Source organism: Bombina bombina, chromosome 5, assembly GCF_027579735.1.
Source record: "Bombina bombina isolate aBomBom1 chromosome 5, aBomBom1.pri, whole genome shotgun sequence".
NCBI classification, from domain to species: domain Eukaryota; kingdom Metazoa; phylum Chordata; class Amphibia; order Anura; family Bombinatoridae; genus Bombina; species Bombina bombina.
In genome coordinates this window covers 1,135,815,006-1,135,841,152 of record NC_069503.1, presented here as the reverse complement: position 1 = coordinate 1,135,841,152, position 26,147 = coordinate 1,135,815,006, and the positions used below count along the sequence as shown (strand labels likewise).

The following is a 26,147-nucleotide window of genomic DNA, read 5'->3' as shown; positions in this document are numbered from 1 at the left end:
CCAAGCCTGGGTGAAGAGAGAAAGTCTGCCCCCCACTAGATCCGTTCCCGGATCGGGGGCCCTCGATTCATGCTGTCTTAGGGGCAGCAGCAGGTTTCCTGGCCTGCTTGCCCTTGTTCCAGGACTGGTTAGGTCTCCAGCCTTGTCTGTAGCGAGCAACAGCTCCTTCCTGTTTTGGTGCAGAGGAAGTTGATGCTGCTCCTGCTTTGAAATTACAAAAGGAACGAAAATTAGACTGTCTAGCCTTAGGTTTGGCTCTGGCTTGAGGCAGGGCATGGCCTTTACCTCCTGTAATGTCAGCGATAATTTCTTTCAACCCGGGCCCGAATAAGGTCTGCCCTTTGAAAGGTATATTAAGCAATTTAGATTTAGAAGTAACGTCAGCTGACCAGGATTTTAGCCACAGTGCTCTGCGTGCCTGAATGGCGAATCCGGAATTCTTAGCCGTAAGTTTAGTTAAATGTACTACGGCATCTGAAATAAATGAGTTAGCTAACTTAAGGGCTTTAAGCTTGTGTGTAATCTCATCTAATGGAGCTGATTCAAGTGTCTCTTCCAGAGACTCAAACCAAAATGCTGCTGCAGCCGTGACAGGCGCAATGCATGCAAGAGGTTGCAATATAAAACCTTGTTGAACAAACATTTTCTTAAGGTAACCCTCTAACTTTTTATCCATTGGATCTGAAAAGGCACAGCTATCCTCCACCGGGATAGTGGTACGCTTAGCTAAAGTAGAAACTGCTCCCTCCACCTTAGGGACCGTTTGCCATAAGTCCCGTGTGGTGGCGTCTATTGGAAACATCTTTCTAAATATCGGAGGGGGTGAGAACGGCACACCGGGTCTATCCCACTCCTTAGTAACAATTTCAGTAAGTCTCTTAGGTATAGGAAAAACGTCAGTACTCGCCGGTACCGCAAAATATTTATCCAACCTACACATTTTCTCTGGTATTGCAACTGTGTTACAATCATTCAGAGCCGCTAACACCTCCCCTAGTAATACACGGAGGTTTTCCAGCTTAAATTTAAAATTTGAAATATCTGAATCCAGTTTGTTTGGATCAGAACCGTCACCCGCAGAATGAAGCTCTCCGTCCTCATGTTCTGCAAATTGTGACGCAGTGTCTGACATGGCCCTAATATTATCAGCGCACTCTGTTCTCACCCCAGAGTGATCACGCTTACCTCTTAGTTCTGGTAATTTAGCCAAAACTTCAGTCATAACAGTAGCCATATCCTGTAATGTGATTTGTAATGGCCGCCCAGATGTACTCGGCGCTACAATATCACGCACCTCCCGAGCGGGAGATGCAGGTACTGACACGTGAGGCGAGTTAGTCGGCATAACTCTCCCCTCGTTGTTTGGTGAAATATGTTCAATTTGTACAGATTGACTTTTATTTAAAGTAGCATCAATACAGTTAGTACATAAATTTCTATTGGGCTCCACTTTGGCTTTAGCACATATAGCACAGATATCTTCCTCTGAATCAGACATGTTTAACACACTAGCAAATAAACTAGCAACTTGGAAATACTTTTCAAGAAATTTACTATAATATGAAAACGTACTGTGCCTATAAGAAGCACAGAAAAAGTTATGACAGTTGAAAATTAATAAACTGAAAAGTTATAGCATCAAATCTTTGTAAAAAAACACAATTTTAGCAAAGGATTGCTCCCATTATCAAAGGATAACTAACCCTGATAGCCTCCCCCTCACACATAACAGTGAGAGAGATCAGTAAACTGTCATAAATTAAATAAAACGACTGCCAAGTGGAAAAAAATAGTGCCCAAAACATTTTTTCACCCAGTACCTCAGAAAATTAAACGATTTTACATGCCAGCAAAAAACGTTTAACATTAATAAATTGAGTGTTATTAAAAAGCCTGTTGCTAGTCCCTGCAAATTAGGCTAAAGTTTTATGCATACAGTATAATTCCAGTGAAGTGCCATTCCCCAGAATACTGAAGTGTAAAATATACATACATGACAGCCTGATACCAGTTGCTGCTACTGCATTTAAGGCTGAGTTTACATTATATCGGTATGGCAGAATTTTCTCATCAATTCCATTGTCAGAAAATAATAAGCTGCTACATACCTCTTTGCAGATTAATCTGCCCGCTGTCCCCTGATCTGAAGTTTACCTCTCCTCAGATGGCCGAGAAACAGCAATATGATCTTAACTACTCCGGCTAAAATCATAGAAAAACTCAGGTAGATTCTTCTTCAAATTCTACCAGAGAAGGAATAACACACTCCGGTGCTATTATAAAATAACAAACTTTTGATTGAAGGTATGAAACTAAGTATAATCACCACAGTCCTCTCACACATCCTATCTATTCGTTGGGTGCAAGAGAATGACTGGTAATGGCAGTTAGGGGAGGAGCTATATAGCAGCTCTGCTGGGTGAATCCTCTTGCACTTCCTGTTGGGGAGGAGTTAATATCCCATAAGTAATGGATGATCCGTGGACTGGATACACTTAACAAGAGAAATATACTATAATAAAATATACTATAATATAATATACTATACTGTAATAAAATATACTATAATATAATATACTATACTGTAATAAAATATACTATAATATAATATACTATAATATAATATACTATACTGTAATAAAATATACTATACTATAATATACTATACTGTAATAAAATATACTATAATATAATATACTATAATATAATATACTATACTGTAATAAAATATACTATAATATAATATACTATAATATAATATACTATACTGTAATAAAATATACTATAATATAATATACTATAATATAATATACTATACTGTAATAAAATATACTATAATATAATATACTATAATATAATATACTATAATATAATATACTATACTGTAATAAAATATACAATAATATAATATACTATAATATAATATACTATACTGTAATAAAATATACTATAATATAAAATACTATAATATAATATACTATACTGTAATAAAATATACTATAATATAATATACTATAATATAATATACTATACTGTAATAAAATATACTATAATATAATATACTATAATATAATATACTATACTGTAATAAAATATACTATAATATAATATACTATAATATAATATACTATACTGTAATAAAATATACTATTATATAATATACTATAATATAATATACTATACTGTAATAAAATATACTATAATATAATATACTATACTGTAATAAAATATACTATAATATAATATACTATAATATAATATACTATAATATACTATACTGTAATAAAATATACTATAATATAATATACTATAATATACTATACTGTAATAAAATATACTATAATATAATATACTATAATATAATATACTATACTGTAATAAAATATACTATAATATAATATACTATAATATAATATACTATACTGTAATAAAATATACTATAATATAATATACTATACTGTAATAAAATATACTGTAATATAATATACTATACTGTAATAAAATATACTATAATATAATATACTATACTGTAATAAAATATACTATAATATAATATACTATACTGTAATATAATATACTATAATATAATATACCGTAATATAATATACTATAATATAATATACTATACTGTAATAAAATATACTATAATATAATATACTATACTGTAATATAATATACTATAATATAATATACTGTAATATAATATACTATACTGTAATAAAATATACTATAATATAATATACTATACTGTAATAAAATATACTATAATATAATATACTATACTGTAATAAAATATACTATAATATAATATACTATACTGTAATATAATATACTATAATATAATATACTGTAATATAATATACTATACTGTAATAAAATATACTATAATATAATATACTATACTGTAATAAAATATACTATAATATAATATAATATACTATAATATAATATACTATACTGTAATATAATATACTATAATATAATATACTGTAATATAATATACTATACTGTAATAAAATATACTATAATATAATATACTATACTGTAATAAAATATACTGTAATATAATATACTATACTGTAATATAATATACTATAATATAATATACTGTAATATAATATACTATACTGTAATATAATATACTATAATATAATATACTGTAATATAATATACTATACTGTAATAAAATATACTATAATATAATATACTATACTATAATATAATATACTGTAATATAATATACTATACTGTAATAAAATATACTATAATATAATATACTATACTGTAATAAAATAATATACTATACTGTAATATAATATACTATAATATAATATACTATACTGTAATAAAATATACTATAATATAATATAATATACTATAATATAATATAATATACTATAATATAATATACTATACTGTAATATAATATACTATAATATAATATACTGTAATATAATATACTATACTGTAATATAATATACTATAATATAATATACTGTAATATAATATACTATAATATAATATACTATACTGTAATAAAATATACTATAATATACTATACTGTAATAAAATATACTATAATATAATATAATATACTATAATATAATATACTATACTATAATATAATATACTGTAATATAATATACTATACTGTAATAAAATATACTATAATATAATATACTATACTGTAATAAAATATACTATAATATAATATACTATACTGTAATATAATATACTATAATATAATATACTATACTGTAATAAAATATACTATAATATAATATAATATACTATAATATAATATAATATACTATAATATAATATACTATACTGTAATATAATATACTATAATATAATATACTGTAATATAATATACTATACTGTAATATAATATACTATAATATAATATACTGTAATATAATATACTATACTGTAATATAATATACTATAATATAATATACTATACTGTAATAAAATATACAATAATATAATATACTATAATATACTATACTGTAATAAAATATACTATAATATAATATACTATAATATAATATACTATACTGTAATAAAATATACTATAATATAATATACTATAATATACTATACTATGATATGATATAATATACTATAATATAATATACTATAATATAATATACTATAATATAATATACTATACTGTAATATAATATACTATAATATAATATACTGTAATATAATATACTATACTGTAATATAATATACTATAATATAATATACTGTAATATAATATACTATACTGTAATAAAATATACTATAATATACTATACTGTAATAAAATATACTATAATATAATATAATATAATATACTATAATATAATATGCATTTTATGTTTGCACTTGAGTGTTATATGACACATTAAGTATAAACTAAAGTAAGCCTGGGTTTAATTAGTATTTGTTTTAGGTTTTACAATCTAACCGCATGTAAATACAACACTATAAATGGATATTTTATTGAAACCCATTAACCACAGCCCTGACCAAACTTCAAGTGACCACTAGAGGGCAGAAGCTGCCAGCCCTTGATAAACTGAAGGTATTTCATTACAAAATCAATGCAAATGAATGTAAAATACAAATAAACCGTCTTCACCATTTTACACTACTCCTCTACAACTCCTCATTTACAACACATAGAAGGCACTCCTGCCGCTTATTTACCCCAGTCCTGTGTGTATGTCTTTTGGTCTGTTCATTTGTGTAGTGGTCAGTGATGTACCAGGGTTATGATTCCCCATTTCACACTGCTCCTCTACAACTCCTCATTTACAGCACACAGAACTCACTCCTATCCTGTTTGTATCTTAAGTGGCCTATATGTTTGTTGGAGTCAGTTGTAATATGTGTATCATACTCTTACAAATATTATATTTGCTTCGTTCAAGACATTGTTCCTCACTGTCACCCCCACTAAAAACCTGGGCTCTTCTCTCTTGATGTATAGAGAAGAGGGGTAGGGTTCAATCCTAACATTCAATCTGATTGGTTAATTACTTAACCATTTAATTATCTTTTTTACAAGGAATTATTCTAGGGTGTTACTCAGGGCTAAGAGGACTATTGAGAGGAATCCTGGGGGTTCCTCTAAGAAGAACGTTGCTTTTGGCCTGGTGCATATGAGGAACAAGGACAGAACCAGAATTTGAATTCTCTCAAAATAAAGTTCTGGTGCAAAGTCGCTGGACAACCACATGATAACCGGTTTTCTAATGTCTTGCTAATGATTGTCTTAAATTTGAAAACCTATCAAAAAGCCAAATGGTCTTTAGGTCGTCTAACAGAATAGATTTCACAGATACTACAGTGACTAACAAAACATGTAACATGGGTGCATAGTATGTGCAATTTATAATCATGCAACAAATTCTTCTACAAATATTGTTTACAAGGATCTGACACCGATCAGTTAATACTCACCGCAAAGGGAAGGACAACTCCAGCTGCTCTATGATCTGAAAGGCGAGAAAGGACACAATATTATGTTATTAGCTTCGAAAGCGTTACTACACAGGGCCAAGTTAAAGAACCAATAAAGTCAACATTTCAATAAATATTTACTTATTAAGGGCCAGATTACGAGTGGAGCGCAAATGAATACTTCCGCTTGAGCGTTAATTGCGCTAGAAGTAGGATTTTTGCGCTCATCGGGTTGTGCTCGTATTACCAGTTGAAAGTAAACTATTTTCGCACTTGCGCTAACCCAATCGCAAAAATCCAAAGTTAGAATATTGCGTGCCCATTCATGTATTCCCCATAGAAGTTAACGGAGAAAAAAAAAAAACTAACACACCACTCTCGCACAGACCAAATCACATTTGAGCTAACCTGACTATTAATATTTCACATGCCAACGTTTTGCACATAGCAGAATATGTTCTACTAGTACTAAAGCCCATGTACACGGGCCATTTTTTTCAGAACAGCGGTCCCACCCCTTGCTCTCTCCCCCCTTTCTTTTGCTCTCTCTTCCCCCCTCTCTTTTGCTTTCTTTCCCCCCTCTCTTTTGCTTTCTCTCCCCCCCTCTCCTTTGTTCTCTCTCTCCCCTCTTTTGCTCTCTCTCCCCTCTTTTGCTCTCTTTCTCCCCTCTTTGGCTCTCTCCATCCTTTCTTTTGCTCTCTCTCCCCCCTCTTTGGCTCTCCCCCCCCCCTTTGGCTCTCCCCCCCCTCTTTGGCTCCCCACCCCCCTCTTTGGCTCTCTCCCCTCTTTTGCTCTCTCTCCTCTTTGGCTCTCTCTCTCCCCTCTTTGGCTCCCCCCCCCTTTGGCTCTCTCTCCCCCCTCTTTGGCTCTCTCTCCCCCCTCTTTGGCTCTCTCTCCTCTTTGGCTCTCTCTCTCCCCCCTCTTTGGTTCTCCCCTCCCCTTTGCCCCCCCCTCTTTGGCTCTCCCCCCCCTCTTTTGCTCTCCCCTCCCCTCTTTGGCTCTCTCCCCCCTCTTTGGCTCTCTCCCCCCCTCTTTGGCTCTCCCCCCCCCTCTTTGGCTCTCTCTCCCCCCTCTTTGTCTCTCTCTTTGGCTCTCTTTCCTCTTTGGCTCTCTCCCCCCTCTTTGGCTCTCCCCCCCTTTAGATCTCTCCCCCCCCCCTTTGGCTCTCTCCCCCCCCTCTTTGGCTCTCTCTCCCCCCTCTTTGGCTCTCTCTCCCCCCTCTTTGGCTCTCTCTCCTTTTTTGGCTCTTTTTCCTCTTTGGCTCTCTCTCTCCCCCCTCTTTGGCTCTCCCCCCCTTCTCTTTGGCTCCCCCCCCTTCTCTTTGGCTTTCTGCCCCCCCCCTTCTCTTTGGCTCTCTGCCCCCCCTTCTCTTTGGCTCTCTGCCCCCCCCTTCTCTTTGGCTCTCTGCCCCCCCCTTCTCTTTGGCTCTCTGCCCCCCCTTCTCTTTGGCTCTCTGCCCCCCCCCCCTTCTCTTTGGCTCTCTGCCCCCCCTTCTCTTTGGCTCTCTGCCCCCCCCCTTCTCTTTGGCTCTCTGCCCCCCCTTCTCTTTGGCTCTCTGCCCCCCCCTTCTCTTTGGCTTTCTGCCCCCCCCCCTTCTCTTTGGCTCTCTGCCCCCCCTTCTCTTTGGCTCTCTGCCCCCCCTTCTCTTTGGCTCTCTGCCCCCCCCTTCTCTTTGGCTCTCTGCCCCCCCTTCTCTTTGGCTCTCTGCCCCCCCCTTCTCTTTGGCTCTCTGCCCCCCCTTCTCTTTGGCTCTCTGCCCCCCCTTCTCTTTGGCTCTCTGCCCCCCCCCCCCTTCTCTTTGGCTCTCTGCCCCCCCCTTCTCTTTGGCTCTCTGCCCCCCCCTTCTGTTTGGCTCGCTGCCCCCCCCCCTTCTCTTTGGCTCTCTGCCCCCCCCTTCTCTTTGGCTCTCTGCCCCCCCCCCCCTTCTCTTTGGCTCTCTGCCCCCCCCCCTCCTGCTCCCTCTCTGGCTCTGTCTTCGCGGGACCCCGCCCGGCCACTCCCCATCGCGGCAACACCCGCCCGGCCACGCCCCTCGCGACGCCCGGCCACGCCCCTCGTGATGCCCGGCCATGCCCCTCGCGACGCCCGGCCACGCCCCTCGCGACGCTCCCTTCGGCCACAAACAGCTGTGAGGTCTGGGGAGCGCGTTGCCGCTTCTCACGCAGCACACCTCACAGCTGTTGAGTAGCTCGCGCTCCCTATCTCACAGCTGCTTGTATGCTGTGTACCTTGCGCTCCCAATCTGTCAGCTGTCAGCTATGCCGAGGTGCGCGAGAATAGAATCTAAGGCCAAGTGTTTGTCTGTACTGCGCATGACGGCTTCAAACACTTGTCTTTTATAATATAGGATGAATTTATAAATAAATATTTCTAAAGATATCTGATAGTATTTTGGTACTATATATATATATATATATATATATATATTTATATCTACAGTAAATATATCTATATATAAATAAATATCCATCTTTAGACATGTATATGTATGTATCTCTATGTTATACTCTTTACCTGCCTTTTTTTTTTAATAACTTTTGTGTGCAATATTTTTTTTAATACTTTTTATTAGACAGTGTTATTATAAGTGTAAGTGTACTGTGTAATGTATATTTATTAGACAGTGTTATTATGTGTGTAACTGTACTGTGTAATGTATATTTATTAGACAGTGTTATTATGTGTGTAACTGTACTGTATATTTATTAGATAGTGTTATTATGTGTGTAACTGTACTGAGTAATGTATATTTATTAGACAGTGTTATTATGTGTGTAACTGTACTGTGTAATGTGTATTTATTAGACAGTGTTATTATGAGTGTAACTGTACTGTGTACTGTATATTTATTAGACAGTGTTGTTATGTGTGTAACTGTACTGTGTACTGTATATTTATTAGATAGTGTTATTATGTGTGTAACTGTACTGTGTAATGTATATTTATTAGACAGTGTTATTATGAGTGTAACTGTACTGTGTACTGTATATTTATTAGATAGTGTTATTATGTGTGTAACTGTACTGTGTAATGTATATTTATTAGACAGTGTTATTATGAGTGTAACTGTACTGTGTAATGTATATTTATTAGATGGTGTTATTATGTGTGTAACTGTACTATGTAATATATTTTTATTAGATAGTGTTATGAGTGTAACTGTACTGTGTACTGTATATTTATTAGATAGTGTTATTATGTGTGTAACTGTACTGTGTAATGTATATTTATTAGACAGTGTTATTATGAGTGTAACTGTACTGTGCAATGTATATTTATTGGATGGTGTTATTATGTGTGTAACTGTACTATGTAATATATTTTTATTAGACAGTGTTATTATGAGTGTAACTGTACGGTGTAATGTATATTTATTAGACAGTGTTATTATGTGTGTAACTGTACTGTGTACTGTATATTTATTAGATAGTGTTATAAGTGTAACTGTACTGTGTAATGTATATTTATTAGACAGTGTTATTATTAGTGTAACTGTACTGTGTAATGTATATTTATTAGACAGTGTTATTATAAGTGTAACTGTACTGTGTAATTTATATTTATTAGACAGTGTTATTATGAGTGTAACTGTACTGTGTAATGTATATTTATTAGATAGTGTTATTATAAGTGTAACTGTACTGTGTAATGTATATTTATTAGACAGTGTTATTATGAGTGTAACTGTACTGTGTAATGTATATTTATTAGACAGTGTTATTATAAGTGTAACTGTACTGTGTAATGTATATTTATTAGACAGTGTTATTATAAGTGTAACTGTACTGTGTAATTTATATTTATTAGACAGTGTTATTATGAGTGTAACTGTACTGTGTACTGTATATTTATTAGACAGTGTTATTATGTGTGTAACTGTACCGTGTAATGTATATTTATTAGACAGTGTTATTATGTGTGTAACTGTACTGTGTAATTTATATTTATTAGACAGTGTTATTATGTGTGTAACTGTACTGTGTAATGTATATTTATTAGACAGTGTTATTATGAGTGTAACTGTACTGAGTAATGCATATTTATTAGATAGTGTTATTATGAGTGTAACTGTACTGTGTAATGTATTTTATTAGACAGTGTTATTATGTGTGTAACTGTACTGTGTCATGTATATTTATTAGATAGTGTTATTATGTGTGTAACTGTACTGTGTAATGTATATTTATTAGACATGGTTATTATGAGTGTAACTGTACTGTGTAATGTATATTTATTAGATAGTGTTATTATGTGTGTAACTGTACTGTGTAATGTATATGTATTAGACAGTGTTATTATGAGTGTAATTGTACTGTGTAATGTATATTTATTAGACAGTGTTATTATGAGTGTAACTGTACTGTGTAATGTATATTTATTAGACAGTGTTATTATGAGTGTAACTGTACTGTGTAATGTATATTTATTAGACAGTGTTATTATGAGTGTAACTGTACTGTGTAATGTATATTTATTAGATAGTGTTATTATGAGTGTAACTGTACTGTGTAATGTATATTTATTAGATAGTGTTATTATGTGTGTAACTGTACTGTGTAATGTATATTTATTAGACAGTGTTATTATGTGTGTAACTGTACTGTGTAATTTATATTTATTAGACAGTGTTATTATGTGTGTAACTGTACTGTGTAATGTATATTTATTAGACAGTGTTATTATGAGTGTAACTGTACTGAGTAATGCATATTTATTAGATAGTGTTATTATGAGTGTAACTGTACTGTGTCATGTATATTTATTAGATAGTGTTATTATGTGTGTAACTGTACTGTGTCATGTATATTTATTAGATAATGTTATTATGTGTGTAACTGTACTGTGTAATGTATATTTATTAGACAGTGTTATTATGAGTGTAACTGTACTGTGTAATGTATATTTATTTGACAGTGTTATTATGAGTGTAATTGTACTGTGTAATGTATATTTATTAGACAGTGTTATTATGAGTGTAACTGTACTGTGTAATGTATATTTATTAGACAGTGTTATTATGAGTGTAACTGTACTGTGTAATTTATATTTATTAGACAGTGTTATTATGTGTTTAACTGTACTGTGTAATGTATATTTATTAGATGGTGTTATTATGAGTGTAACTGTACTGTGTAATGTATATTTATTAGACAGAGTTATTATGAGTGTAACTGTACTGTGTAATGTATATGTATTAGACAGTGTTATTATGAGTGTAACTGTACTGTGTAATGTATATTTATTAGATAGTGTTATTGTGGGTGTAACTGTACTGTGCAATGTATATTTATTAGATAGTGTTATTATGAGTGTAACTGTACTGTTTAATTTATATTTATTAGACAGTGTTATTGTGTGTAACTGTACTGTGTAATGTATATTTATTAGACAGTGTTATTGTGTGTGTAACTGTACTGTGCAATGTATATTTATTAGACAGTGTTATGAGTGTTACTGTACTGTGTAATGTAAATTTATTAGAGAGTGTTATTATGTGTGTAACTGTACTGTGTAATGTATATTTATTAGACAGTGTTATTATGAGTGCAACTGTACTGTGTAATTTATATTTATTAGATAGTGTTATTGTGTGTGTAACTGTACTGTGCAATGTATATTTATTAGATAGTGTTATTATATGTGTAACTATACTGTGTAATGTATATTTATTAGACAGTGTTATTGTGTGTGTAATGTATATTTATTAGACAGTGTTATTTTGTGTGTAACTGTACTGTGTAATGTATATTTATTAGACAGTGTTATTATGAGTGCAACTGTACTGTGTAATTTATATTTATTAGATAGTGTTATTGTGTGTGTAACTGTACTGTGCAATGTATATTTATTAGATAGTGTTATTATATGTGTAACTGTACTGTGTAATTTATATTTATTAGACAGTGTTATTGTGTGTGTAATGTATATTTATTAGACAGTGTTATTTTGTGTGTAACTGTACTGTGTAATATATATTTATTAGGCAGTGTTATTATGAGTGTAACTGTACTGTGTAATGTATATGTATTAGACAGTGTTATTATGAGTGTAACTGTACTATGTAATGTATATTTATTAGATTGTGTTATTATCTGTGTAACTGTACTGTGTAATGTATATTTATTAGATAGTGTTATTGTGTGTGTGTAACTGTACTGTGTAATCTATATTTATTAGACAGTGTTATTGTGTGTGTAACTGTACTGTGTAATGTATATTTATTAGACAGTGTTATTGTGTGTGTAACTGTACTGTGCAATGTATATTTATTAGACAGTGTTATTATGAGTGTAACTGTACTGTGTAATGTACATTTATTAGACAGTGTTATTATGAGTTTAACTGTACTGTGTAATGTATATTTATCAGATAGTGTTATTATGAGTGTAACTGTACTGTGTAATGTATATTTATTAGACAGTGTTAATATGAGTGTAACTGTACTGTGTAATGTATATTTATCAGATAGTGTTATTATGTGTGTAACTGTACTGTGTAATGTATATTTATTAAATGGTGTTATTATGAGTGTAACTGTACTGTGTAATGTATATTTATTAGATAGTGTTATTATGAGTGTAACTGTACTGTGTAATGTATATTTATTAGAAGGTGTTATAATGAGTGTAACTGTACTGTGTAATGTATATTTATTAGACAGTGTTATTATAACTGTAACTTTACTGAGTAATGTATATTTATTAGACAGTATTATTATGAGTGTAACTGTACTGTGTAATGTATATTTATTAGACAGTGTCATAATGAGTGTAACTGTACTGTGCAATGTATATTTATTAGATAGTGTTATTATATGTGTAACTACACTGTGTAATTTATATTTATTAGACAGTGTTATTGTGTGTGTAATGTATATTTATTAGACAGTGTTATTTTGTGTGTAACTGTACTGTGTAATGTATATTTATTAGACAGTGTTATTATGAGTGTAACTGTACTGTGTAATATATATGTATTAGACAGTGTTATTATGAGTGTAACTGTACTATGTAATGTATATTTATTAGATTGTGTTATTATCTGTGTAACTGTACTGTGTAATGTATATTTATTAGATAGTGTTATTGTGTGTGTAACTGTACTGTGCAATGTATATTTATTAGACATTGTTATTATGTGTGTAACTGTACTGTGTAATTTATATTTATTAGACAGTGTTATTGTGTGCGTAACTGTACTGTGTAAAGTATATTTATTAGACAGTGTTATTGTGTGTGTAATTGTACTGTGTAATGTATATTTATTAGACAGTGTTATTGTGTGTGTAACTGTACTGTGCAATGTATATTTATTAGATAATGTTATTGTGTGTGTAACTGCACTGTGCAATGTATATTTATTAGACATTGTTATTATGTGTGTAACTGTACTGTGTAATTTATATTTATTAGACAGTGTTATTTTGTGTGTAACTGTACTGTGTAATATATATTTATTAGGCAGTGTTATTATGAGTGTAACTGTACTGTGTAATGTATATGTATTAGACAGTGTTATTATGAGTGTAACTGTACTATGTAATGTATATTTATTAGATTGTGTTATTATCTGTGTAACTGTACTGTGTAATGTATATTTATTAGATAGTGTTATTATGTGTGTAACTGTACTGTGTCATGTATATTTATTAGATAGTGTTATTATGTGTGTAACTGTACTGTGTAATGTATATTTATTAGACAGTGTTATTATGAGTGTAACTGTACTGTGTAATGTATATTTATTTGACAGTGTTATTATGAGTGTAATTGTACTGTGTAATGTATATTTATTAGACAGTGTTATTATGAGTGTAACTGTACTGTGTAATGTATATTTATTAGACAGTGTTATTATGAGTGTAACTGTACTGTGTAATTTATATTTATTAGACAGTGTTATTATGTGTTTAACTGTACTGTGTAATGTATATTTATTAGATGGTGTTATTATGAGTGTAACTGTACTGTGTAATGTATATTTATTAGACAAAGTTATTATGAGTGTAACTGTACTGTGTAATGTATATGTATTAGACAGTGTTATTATGAGTGTAACTGTACTGTGTAATGTATATTTATTAGATAGTGTTATTGTGGGTGTAACTGTACTGTGCAATGTATATTTATTAGATAGTGTTATTATGAGTGTAACTGTACTGTTTAATTTATATTTATTAGACAGTGTTATTGTGTGTAACTGTACTGTGTAATGTATATTTATTAGACAGTGTTATTGTGTGTGTAACGGTACTGTGCAATGTATATTTATTAGACAGTGTTATGAGTGTTACTGTACTGTGTAATGTAAATTTATTAGAGAGTGTTATTATGTGTGTAACTGTACTGTGTAATGTATATTTATTAGACAGTGTTATTATGAGTGCAACTGTACTGTGTAATTTATATTTATTAGATAGTGTTATTGTGTGTGTAACTGTACTGTGCAATGTATATTTATTAGATAGTGTTATTATATGTGTAACTATACTGTGTAATTTATATTTATTAGACAGTGTTATTGTGTGTGTAATGTATATTTATTAGACAGTGTTATTTTGTGTGTAACTGTACTGTGTAATGTATATTTATTAGACAGTGTTATTATGAGTGCAACTGTACTGTGTAATTTATATTTATTAGATAGTGTTATTGTGTGTGTAACTGTACTGTGCAATGTATATTTATTAGATAGTGTTATTATATGTGTAACTGTACTGTGTAATTTATATTTATTAGACAGTGTTATTGTGTGTGTAATGTATATTTATTAGACAGTGTTATTTTGTGTGTAACTGTACTGTGTAATATATATTTATTAGGCAGTGTTATTATGAGTGTAACTGTACTGTGTAATGTATATGTATTAGACAGTGTTATTATGAGTGTAACTGTACTATGTAATGTATATTTATTAGATTGTGTTATTATCTGTGTAACTGTACTGTGTAATGTATATTTATTAGATAGTGTTATTGTGTGTGTAACTGTACTGTGTAATCTATATTTATTAGACAGTGTTATTGTGTGTGTAACTGTACTGTGTAATGTATATTTATTAGACAGTGTTATTGTGTGTGTAACTGTACTGTGCAATGTATATTTATTAGACAGTGTTACTATGAGTGTAACTGTACTGTGTAATGTACATTTATTAGACAGTGTTATTATGAGTTTAACTGTACTGTGTAATGTATATTTATCAGATAGTGTTATTATGAGTGTAACTGTACTGTGTAATGTATATTTATTAGACAGTGTTAATATGAGTGTAACTGTACTGTGTAATGTATATTTATCAGATAATGTTATTATGTGTGTAACTGTACTGTGTAATGTATATTTATTAAATGGTGTTATTATGAGTGTAACTGTACTGTGTAATGTATATTTATTAGATAGTGTTATTATGAGTGTAACTGTACTGTGTAATGTATATTTATTAGAAGGTGTTATAATGAGTGTAACTGTACTGTGTAATGTATATTTATTAGACAGTGTTATTATAACTGTAACTTTACTGAGTAATGTATATTTATTAGACAGTATTATTATGAGTGTAACTGTACTGTGTAATGTATATTTATTAGACAGTGTCATAATGAGTGTAACTGTACTGTGCAATGTATATTTATTAGATAGTGTTATTATATGTGTAACTACACTGTGTAATTTATATTTATTAGACAGTGTTATTGTGTGTGTAATGTATATTTATTAGACAGTGTTATTTTGTGTGTAACTGTACTGTGTAATGTATACTTATTAGACAGTGTTATTATGAGTGTAACTGTACTGTGTAATGTATATTTATTAGACAGTGTCATAATGAGTGTAACTGTACTGTGCAATGTATATTTATTAGATAGTGTTATTATATGTGTAACTGTACTGTGTAATTTATATTTATTAGACAGTGTTATTGTGTGTGTAATGTATATTTATTAGACAGTGTTATTTTGTGTGTAACTGTACTGTGTAATATATATTTATTAGGCAGTGTTATTATGAGTGTAACTGTACTGTGTAATGTATATGTATTAGACAGTGTTATTATGAGTGTAACTTTACTATGTAATGTATATTTATTAGATTGTGTTATTATCTGTGTAACTGTACTGTGTAATGTATATTTATTAGATAGTGTTATTGTGTGTGTAACTGTACTGTGTAATCTATATTTATTAGACAGTGTTATTGTGTGTGTAACTGTACTGTGTAATGTATATTTATTAGACAGTGTTATTGTGTGTGTAACTGTACTGTGCAATGTATATTTATTAGACAGTGTTATTATGAGTGTAACTGTACTGTGTAATGTACATTTATTAGACAGTGTTATTATGAGTTTAACTGTACTGTGTAATGTATATTTATCAGATAGTGTTATTATGAGTGTAACTGTACTGTGTAATGTATATTTATTAGACAGTGTTAATATGAGTGTAACTGTACTGTGTAATGTATATTTATCAGATAATGTTATTATGTGTGTAACTGTACTGTGTAATGTATATTTATTAAATGGTGTTATTATGAGTGTAACTGTACTGTGTAATGTATATTTATTAGATAGTGTTATTATGAGTGTAACTGTACTGTGTAATGTATATTTATTAGAAGGTGTTATAATGAGTGTAACTGTACTGTGTAATGTATATTTATTAGACAGTGTTATTATAACTGTAACTTTACTGAGTAATGTATATTTATTAGACAGTATTATTATGAGTGTAACTGTACTGTGTAATGTATATTTATTAGACAGTGTCATAATGAGTGTAACTGTACTGTGCAATGTATATTTATTAGATAGTGTTATTATATGTGTAACTACACTGTGTAATTTATATTTATTAGACAGTGTTATTGTGTGTGTAATGTATATTTATTAGACAGTGTTATTTTGTGTGTAACTGTACTGTGTAATGTATATTTATTAGACAGTGTTATTATGAGTGTAACTGTACTGTGTAATATATATGTATTAGACAGTGTTATTATGAGTGTAACTGTACTATGTAATGTATATTTATTAGATTGTGTTATTATCTGTGTAACTGTACTGTGTAATGTATATTTATTAGATAGTGTTATTGTGTGTGTAACTGTACTGTGCAATGTATATTTATTAGACATTGTTATTATGTGTGTAACTGTACTGTGTAATTTATATTTATTAGACAGTGTTATTGTGTGTGTAACTGTACTGTGTAAAGTATATTTATTAGACAGTGTTATTGTGTGTGTAATTGTACTGTGTAATGTATATTTATTAGACAGTGTTATTGTGTGTGTAACTGTACTGTGCAATGTATATTTATTAGATAGTGTTATTGTGTGTGTAACTGCACTGTGCAATGTATATTTATTAGACATTGTTATTATGTGTGTAACTGTACTGTGTAATTTATATTTATTAGACAGTGTTATTGTGTGTGTAACTGTACTGTGTAATGTATATTTATTAGACAGTGTTATTGTGTGTGTAACTGTACTGTGTAATGTATATTTATTAGACAGTGTTATTGTGTGTGTGTAACTGTACTGTGTAATGTATATTTATTAAATGGTGTTATTATGAGTGTAACTGTACTGTGTAATGTATATTTATTAGATAGTGTTATTATGAGTGTAACTGTACTGTGTAATGTATATTTATTAGAAGGTGTTATAATGAGTGTAACTGTACTGTGTAATGTATATTTATTAGACAGTGTTATTATAACTGTAACTTTACTGAGAAATGTATATTTATTAGACAGTATTATTATGAGTGTAACTGTACTGTGTAATGTATATTTATTAGACAGTGTCATAATGAGTGTAACTGTACTGTGCAATGTATATTTATTAGATAGTGTTATTATATGTGTAACTGCACTGTGTAATTTATATTTATTAGACAGTGTTATTGTGTGTGTAATGTATATTTATTAGACACTGTTATTTTGTGTGTAACTGTACTGTGTAATGTATATTTATTAGACAGTGTTATTATGAGTGTAACTGTACTGTGTAATATATATGTATTAGACAGTGTTATTATGAGTGTAACTGTACTATGTAATGTATATTTATTAGATTGTGTTATTATTTGTGTAACTGTACTGTGTAATGTGTATTTATTAGATAGTGTTATTATGTGTGTAACTGTACTGTGTAATTTATATTTATTAGACAGTGTTATTGTGTGTGTAACTGTACTGTGTAATGTATATTTATTAGACAGTGTTATTGTGTGTGTAACTGTACTGTGTAATGTATATTTATTAGACAGTGTTATTGTGTGTGTAAATGTACTGTGCAATGTATATTTATTAGACAGTGTTATTATGAGTGTAACTGTACAGTGTAATGTACATTTATTAGACAGTGTTAATATGAGTGTAACTGTACTGTGTAATGTATATTTATCAGATAATGTTATTATGTGTGTAACTGTACTGTGTAATGTATATTTATCAGATAATGTTATTATGTGTGTAACTGTACTGTGTAATGTATATTTATTAAATGGTGTTATTATGAGTGTAACTGTACTGTGTAATGTATATTTATTAGAAGGTGTTATAATGAGTGTAACTGTACTGTGTAATGTATATTTATTAGACAGTGTTATTATAACTGTAACTTTACTGAGTAATGTATATTTATTAGACAGTATTATTATGAGTGTAACTGTACTGTGTAATGTATTTTTATTAGACAGTGTCATAATGAGTGTAACTGTACTGTGTAATGTATATTTATTAGACAGTGTTAATAGGAGTGTAACTGTACTATGTAATGTATATTTATTAGATTGTGTTATTATGTGTGTAACTGTACTGTGTAATGTATATTTATTAGACAGTGTTATTATGAGTGTAACTGTACGGTGTAATGCATATTTATTAGATAGTGTTATAATATGTGTAACTGTACTGTGTAATGTATGTGTATTAGACAGTGTTATTATGAGTGTAACTGTACTGTGTAATGTATATGTATTAGACAGTGTCATAATGAGTGTAACTGTACTGTGTAATGTATATTTATTAGACAGTGTTAATATGAGTGTAACTGTACTATGTAATGTATATTTATTAGATTGTGTTATTTTGTGTGTAACTGTACTATGTAATGTATATTTATTAGATTGAGTTATTATGAGTGTAACTGTACTGTGTAATGTATATTTATTAGATAGTGTTATAATGTGTGTAACTGTACTGTGTAATGTATATTTATTAGACAGTGTTATTATAAGTGTAACTGTACTGTGTAATGTATATTTATTAGACAGTGTTATTATGAGTGTAACTGTACTGTGTAATGTATATTTATTAGACAGTGTTATTATGAGTGTAACTGTACTGTGTAATTTATATTTATTAGATGGTGTTATTATGAGTCTAACTGTACTGTGTAATGTATGTTTATTAGACAGTGTTATTATGAGTGTAACTGTACTGTTTAATGTATATTTATTAGACAGTGTTATTATGAGTATAACTGTACTGTGTAATGTATATTTATTAGACAGCGCTATTATGAGTAACTGTACTGTGTAGTGTATATTTATTAGACAGTGTTATTATGAGTGTAACTGTACTGTGTAATGTATATTTATTAGATAGTGTTATAATATGTGTAACTGTACTGTGTAATGTATATGTATTAGACAGTGTTATTATGAGTGTAACTGTACTGTGTAATGTATATTTATTAGACAGTGTTATTAGTGTAACTGTACTGTGTAATGTATATTTATTAGATGGTGTTATTATGAGTGTAACTGTACTGTGTCATGTATATTTATTGGACAGTGTTATTATGAGTGTAACTGTACTGTGTTATGCATATTTATTAGACAGTGTTATTATGAGTGTAACTGTACTGTGTAATGTATATTTATTTTACAGTGTTATTATGTGTGTATCTGTACTGTGTAATGTATATTTATTAGACAGTGTTATTATGAGTGTAACTGTACTGTGTAATGTATATTTATTAGACAGTGTTATTATGAGTGTAACTGTACTGTGTAATGTATATTTATTAGACAGTGTTATTATTAGTGTAACTGTACTGTCTAATGTATATTTATTAGATGGTGTTATTATGAGTGTAACTGTACTGTGTCATGTATATTTATAGGACAGTGTTATTATGAGTGTAACTGTACTGTGTAATGTATATTTATTAGACAGTGTTATTATGAGTGTAACTGTACTGTGTAATGTATATTTATTAGACAGTGTTATTATGAGTGTAACTGTACTGTGTAATGTATATTTATTATACAGTGTTATTATGTGTGTATCTGTACTGTGTAATGTATATTTATTAGACAGTGTTATTATGAGTGTAACTGTACTGTGTAATGTATATTTATTAGACAGTGTTATTATGTGTGTAACTGTACTGTGTAATGTATATTTATTAGACAGTGTTATTATGTGTGTAACTTTACTGTGTAATGTATATTTATTAGACAGTGTTATTATGAGTGTAACTGTACTGTGTAATGTATATTTATTAGACAGTGTTATTATGAGTGTAACTGTACTGTGTAATGCATATTTATTAGACAGTGTTATTATGAGTGTAACTGTACTTTGTAATGTATATTTATTAGATTGTGTTATGAGTGTAACTGTACTGTGTAATGTATATTTATTAGACAGTGTTATTATAAGTGTAACTGTACTGTGTAATGGATATTTATCAGATAGTGTTATTATGAGTGTAACTGTACTGTGCAATGTATATTTATCAGATAGTGTTATTATGAGTGTAACTGTACTGTGTAATGTATATTTATTAGATTGTGTTATTATAAGTGTAACTGTACCTGTGTAATGTATATTTATTAGATAGTGTTATTGTGAGTGTAACTGTACTGTGTAATGTATATTTATTAGATAGTGTTATAATGTGTGTAACTGTACTGTGTAATGTATATTTATTAGATAGTGTTATTATGTGTGTAACTGTACTGTGTAATGTATATTTATTAGATAGTGTTATAATGTGTGTAACTGTACTGTGTAATGTATATTTATTAGATAGTGTTATAATGTGTGTAACTGTACTGTGTAATGTATATTTATCAGATAGTGTTATTATGAGTGTAACTGTACTGTGTAATGTATATTTATTAGATTGTGTTATTATGAGTGTATTGGTACTGTGTAATGTATATTTATTAGATAGTGTTATTGTGAGTGTAACTGTACTGTGTAATGTATATTTATTAGACAGTGTTATTATGAGTGTAACTGTACTGTGTAATGTATATTTATTAGACAGTGTTATTATGAGTGTAACTGTACTGTGTAATGTATATTTATTAGATTGTGTTATATGATTATAAAACATGTAAAACTTTACCATCACTTTAATGCATTGCTTCCATCTGCAGTGTTTGTGTAAATTAGTGATTTTCCCACAAAGTTGCTTTCTGTCAAAATAAATAAAACTATGCATTTTTATGTGGGAATTAGTCCTAATCCTTCTCATGGGTTTGTTTTTTCTTTTTTAAACTAAGGACAAATTAATAAAGTCATTCACTGGTTGTATCATCCGAGCCAGTGAACTGAATGCAAAGCGCCATCACTATGTGACTGTAGAGACTGCTGAACACTCATTGAAAAAACGTGCGCATGTTCAGCAAACTCATGTGCCAGTAAAGGAAGCTCACTTTGCATTAGGATTATATAACCTTTGGTTTGCTGAATCAGCCCAGCCTTTAGTTCCTAACACGTTTTATTCATTTATTGCAAAAAACAATAATGCACTAACGATGCAGATGTGAAATATCTTTGTTTTTAGAGAATGGGTCTGTATTGCAATGCACAGCACAATAACATATTCTGTTAAAGGTCTGATCTTATTGTCCTGTGCACGAATGAGAGCTGCACTTACCGATTTCTGGGCCTCAAACATCAGATTCTTGTAGAAGAGAACAAAATGCAGGAAGCTCAGCTCTGATCTGGCCTCGATTTCCTGTAGGAAAAACACAGGTAAGTCAAGTCTTTTAAATAAAAATACAATTCAGGCTCATTTTGTGTAAATTTTCTCTTCCATAGCAGCAAATCTTTAAATGAGTCTTGTAGCATAACAGGTCTTAGGGGCATAATCAGGGCAGAATACAAAGAAACGTATATCTTACACCATCTCTGTAAACTATAAAATTAAAGGGACATGTGTAGTAGGTTGATGCTGTACCATGCAGTAGCAGCTGGGGCTGTACCATAGAGTAATGGCTGCTATGCTGGCGCTGTAACAGAGTAGTGGCTGCAATGCTGGGGCTGGCCATAGAGTAGCTGCTACTATAATGGTGCTGTATCATAATGTAGCTGCTATGCTGGGGATGAACAATAGTCTAGCTGCCATATGCTGGGGTTGTACCATAGAGTAGCTGGTACTATGCTGGGGTTGTACCATAGAGTGGCTGGAACTATGTTGGGGTTGTACCATAGAGTAGCTGGTAATATTCTGGGGCTGTACCATAGAGTAGCTAGTACTATTCTGGGGCTGTGCCATAGAGTAACTGCTACTATAAAGGTGCTTTATCATAATGTAGCTGCTATGCTGGGGATGAACCATAGTGTAGCTGCCATATGCTGTGGTTGTACCATAGAGTAGCTGGTACTATGCTGGGGATGTACCATAGAGTAGTTGGTACTATGCTGGGGTTGTACCATAGAGTAGCTGGTACTATGCTGGGGCTGTACAGTAGAGTAGCTGGTACTATGCTGGGGTTGTACCATAGAGTATCTGGTACTATGCTGGGGATGTACCATAGAGTAGCTAGTACTATTCTGGGGTTGTACCATAGAGAAGCTGCTACTATGCTGGGGCTGTATCATAAGTAGCTGCTACTATGATGGAGCTGTACAATAGAGTAGCTGCTACTAAGCTGGGCTATACCATAGTGTAGCTCCTACTGTGCTGGATCTGTACCATAGTGTAGCTGTTATTTTGCTGAAGCTGTACAATAGAGTAGCTGCTACTATGCTGGGGCTGTACCATAAGTAGCTGCTACTATGCTAGAGCTGCACAATAGAGTAGCTGCTACTATGCTGGGGCTGTACCATAGTGTAGCTGCTACTGTGCTGGGGCTGTACCATAGTGTAGCTGCTTCTATGCTGGAGCTGCACAATAGAGTAGCTGCTACTATGCTGGGGCAGTACCATAGTGTAGCTGGTACTATGCTGGGGCTGTACCATAGTGTAGCTGCTACTGTGCTGGAGCTGTACCATATGGCAGCTGCTACTGTGCTGGGGCTGTACCATAGTGTAGCTGATACTATACTGGGGCTGCACAATAGAATAGCTGCTACTATGCTGGGGCTGTGTCATAGTGTAGCTGGTACTATGCTGGGGCTGTACCATAGTGTAGCTGCTACTGTGCTAGGGCTGTACCATAGTGTTGCTGCTACTGTGCTGGGGCTGTACCATAAGTAGCTGCTACTATGCTAGAGCTGCACAATAGAGTAGCTGCTACTATGCTGGGGCTGTACCATAGTGTAGCTGCTACTGTGCTGGGGCTGTACCATAGTGTAGCTGCTTCTATGCTGGAGCTGCACAATAGAGTAGCTGCTACTATGCTGGGGCAGTACCATAGTGTAGCTGGTACTATGCTGGGGCTGTACCATAGTGTAGCTGCTACTGTGCTGGAGCTGTACCATATGGCAGCTGCTACTGTGCTGGGGCTGTACCATAGTGTAGCTGATACTATACTGGGGCTGCACAATAGAATAGCTGCTACTATGCTGGGGCTGTGCCATAGTGTAGCTGGTACTATGCTGGGGCTGTACCATAGTGTAGCTGCTACTGTGCTAGGACTGTACCATAGTGTAGCTGCTACTGTGCTAGGACTGTACCATAGTGTTGCTGCTACTGTGCTGGGGCTGTACCATAGTGTAGCTGCTACTGTGCTGGGGCTGTACCATAGTGTAGCTGCTACTGTGCTGGGGCTGTACCATAGTGTAGCTGCTACTGTGCTGGGGCTGTACCATAGTGTAAGTGCTACTGTGCTGGGGCTGTACCATAGTGTAGCTGCTACTATACTGGGGCTGCATAATAGAGTAGCAGCTACTATGCTGGGGCTGTGCCATAGTGTAGCTGGTACTATGCTGGGGCTGTACCATAGTGTAGCTGCTACTGTGCTGGGGCTGTACCATAGTGTAGCTGCTACTGTGCTGGGGCTGTACCATAGTGTAGCTGCTACTGTGCTGGGGCTGTACCATAGTGTAAGTGCTACTGTGCTGGGGCTGTACCATAGTGTAGCTGCTACTATACTGGGACTGCATAATAGAGTAGCAGCTACTATGCTGGGGCTGTGCCATAGTGTAGCTGGTACTATGCTGGGGCTGTACCATAGTGTAGCTGCTACTGTGCTGGGGCTGTACCATAGTGTAGCTGCTACTGTGCTGGGGCTGTACCATAGTGTAGCTGCTTCTGTGCTGGGGCTGTACCATAGTGTAGCTGCTCCTACACTGGGGCTGTAACATAACTAGCTGCTGCTAAGCCGCAATACAAAAACAGTTTAATTTTAACCCACATGCACCCGGAGCATAAACATGATGCAAAATTTAAAAAGGTCAATGCAGATATATATATTGTTTTAAATGTGCTTTGTGTTACAAAGAGACTTGCAAAAATATTCTGGGGCTGTAAGCACCAACACGTTATTGATTTTTCTGTCCCTTTAAATGTCCGCCAGCAAGGGCAGACCAGACCCTGCTTAGTGAGGGTAAATGAACGGATGTCTGCTGGCTTTATACACCGAGGAAGCTGACAGAGGCTGTCACGAAACTACATAGCAAGGACAGAGGGCAAGCTGGTGGGTTATAATGCTAGTCCTTGCTTTTCATGTTAAAGGGTCAGAGTAAAAAGCTTTATGTCATTACCCCATTCTATTGCTACACAAATCCCTCTATTTTACTATGTTTACAGAGATAAATTCATAGTTAGAGCTCTGCTACTCTGCCACTCTTGATAAGAACACAGCAGTTGAGCCAATCAAATGCATGCATACATGCATATCCTGCAATCACTGGCCATGGGGATGCAGCTGTTTCTGCGTGAGCCTTCAGGCTTGCTGGAAACAGGAGTTAAGAAGCAGTGGTCTTAAGACCGCTGCTCCTTAATTCGTCCGCCTGCTCTGAGGCTGCGGACATCAATCTGCCCAATCATATACGATCGGGTTGATTGACAACCCCTGCTAGTGATCGATTGGCTGCAAATCTGCAGGGGAAGGCATAAGCACAAGCAGTTCACCAGAACTGCTTGTGCAATGTTAAATGCCAACAGCGTATGCTGTCGGCATATTACAATGCAGGGTGGACATGATTTGCTACAGCGTTATCATGTCCGCCCGGGGTATGATAAATCTACCCCATAGGGGCCGATTTATTAACAGTCGGACGGACATGATTCGCTGTAGTGGATCATGTCCGCCCAACATCGCTGAATGCCAACAGCGTATGCTGTCGGCCCCCCTGCAGATTCGCGGCAATCGGCCGCTAGCAGGGGGTGTCAATCACGGATTGCTGTCAGCCACCTCAGAGGTGGCGGATGAGTTAAGGAGCAGTGGTCTTAAGACTGCTGCCTCTTGACTCCTGTTTCCGAAACAGGGGCATTCAGCCCTTAATAAATCGTCCCCATAGTCTCATCTGCAGCCGAATGAGAGGAGCTC

General features: G+C 32.8%; 1 protein-coding gene across 1 annotated transcript in view; it reads right to left on the bottom strand.

Annotated features, from left to right (window-relative positions):
* Positions 1–26,147, bottom strand: part of LOC128661186 (1-phosphatidylinositol 4,5-bisphosphate phosphodiesterase gamma-1-like) — a 370,915-nt gene that overhangs the window by 163,920 nt on the left and 180,848 nt on the right. Inside the window, 2 exon segments of the mRNA XM_053715427.1 lie at positions 6,457–6,491; positions 22,368–22,448. Coding sequence (XP_053571402.1) covers positions 6,457–6,491; positions 22,368–22,448 — 116 coding nt within the window.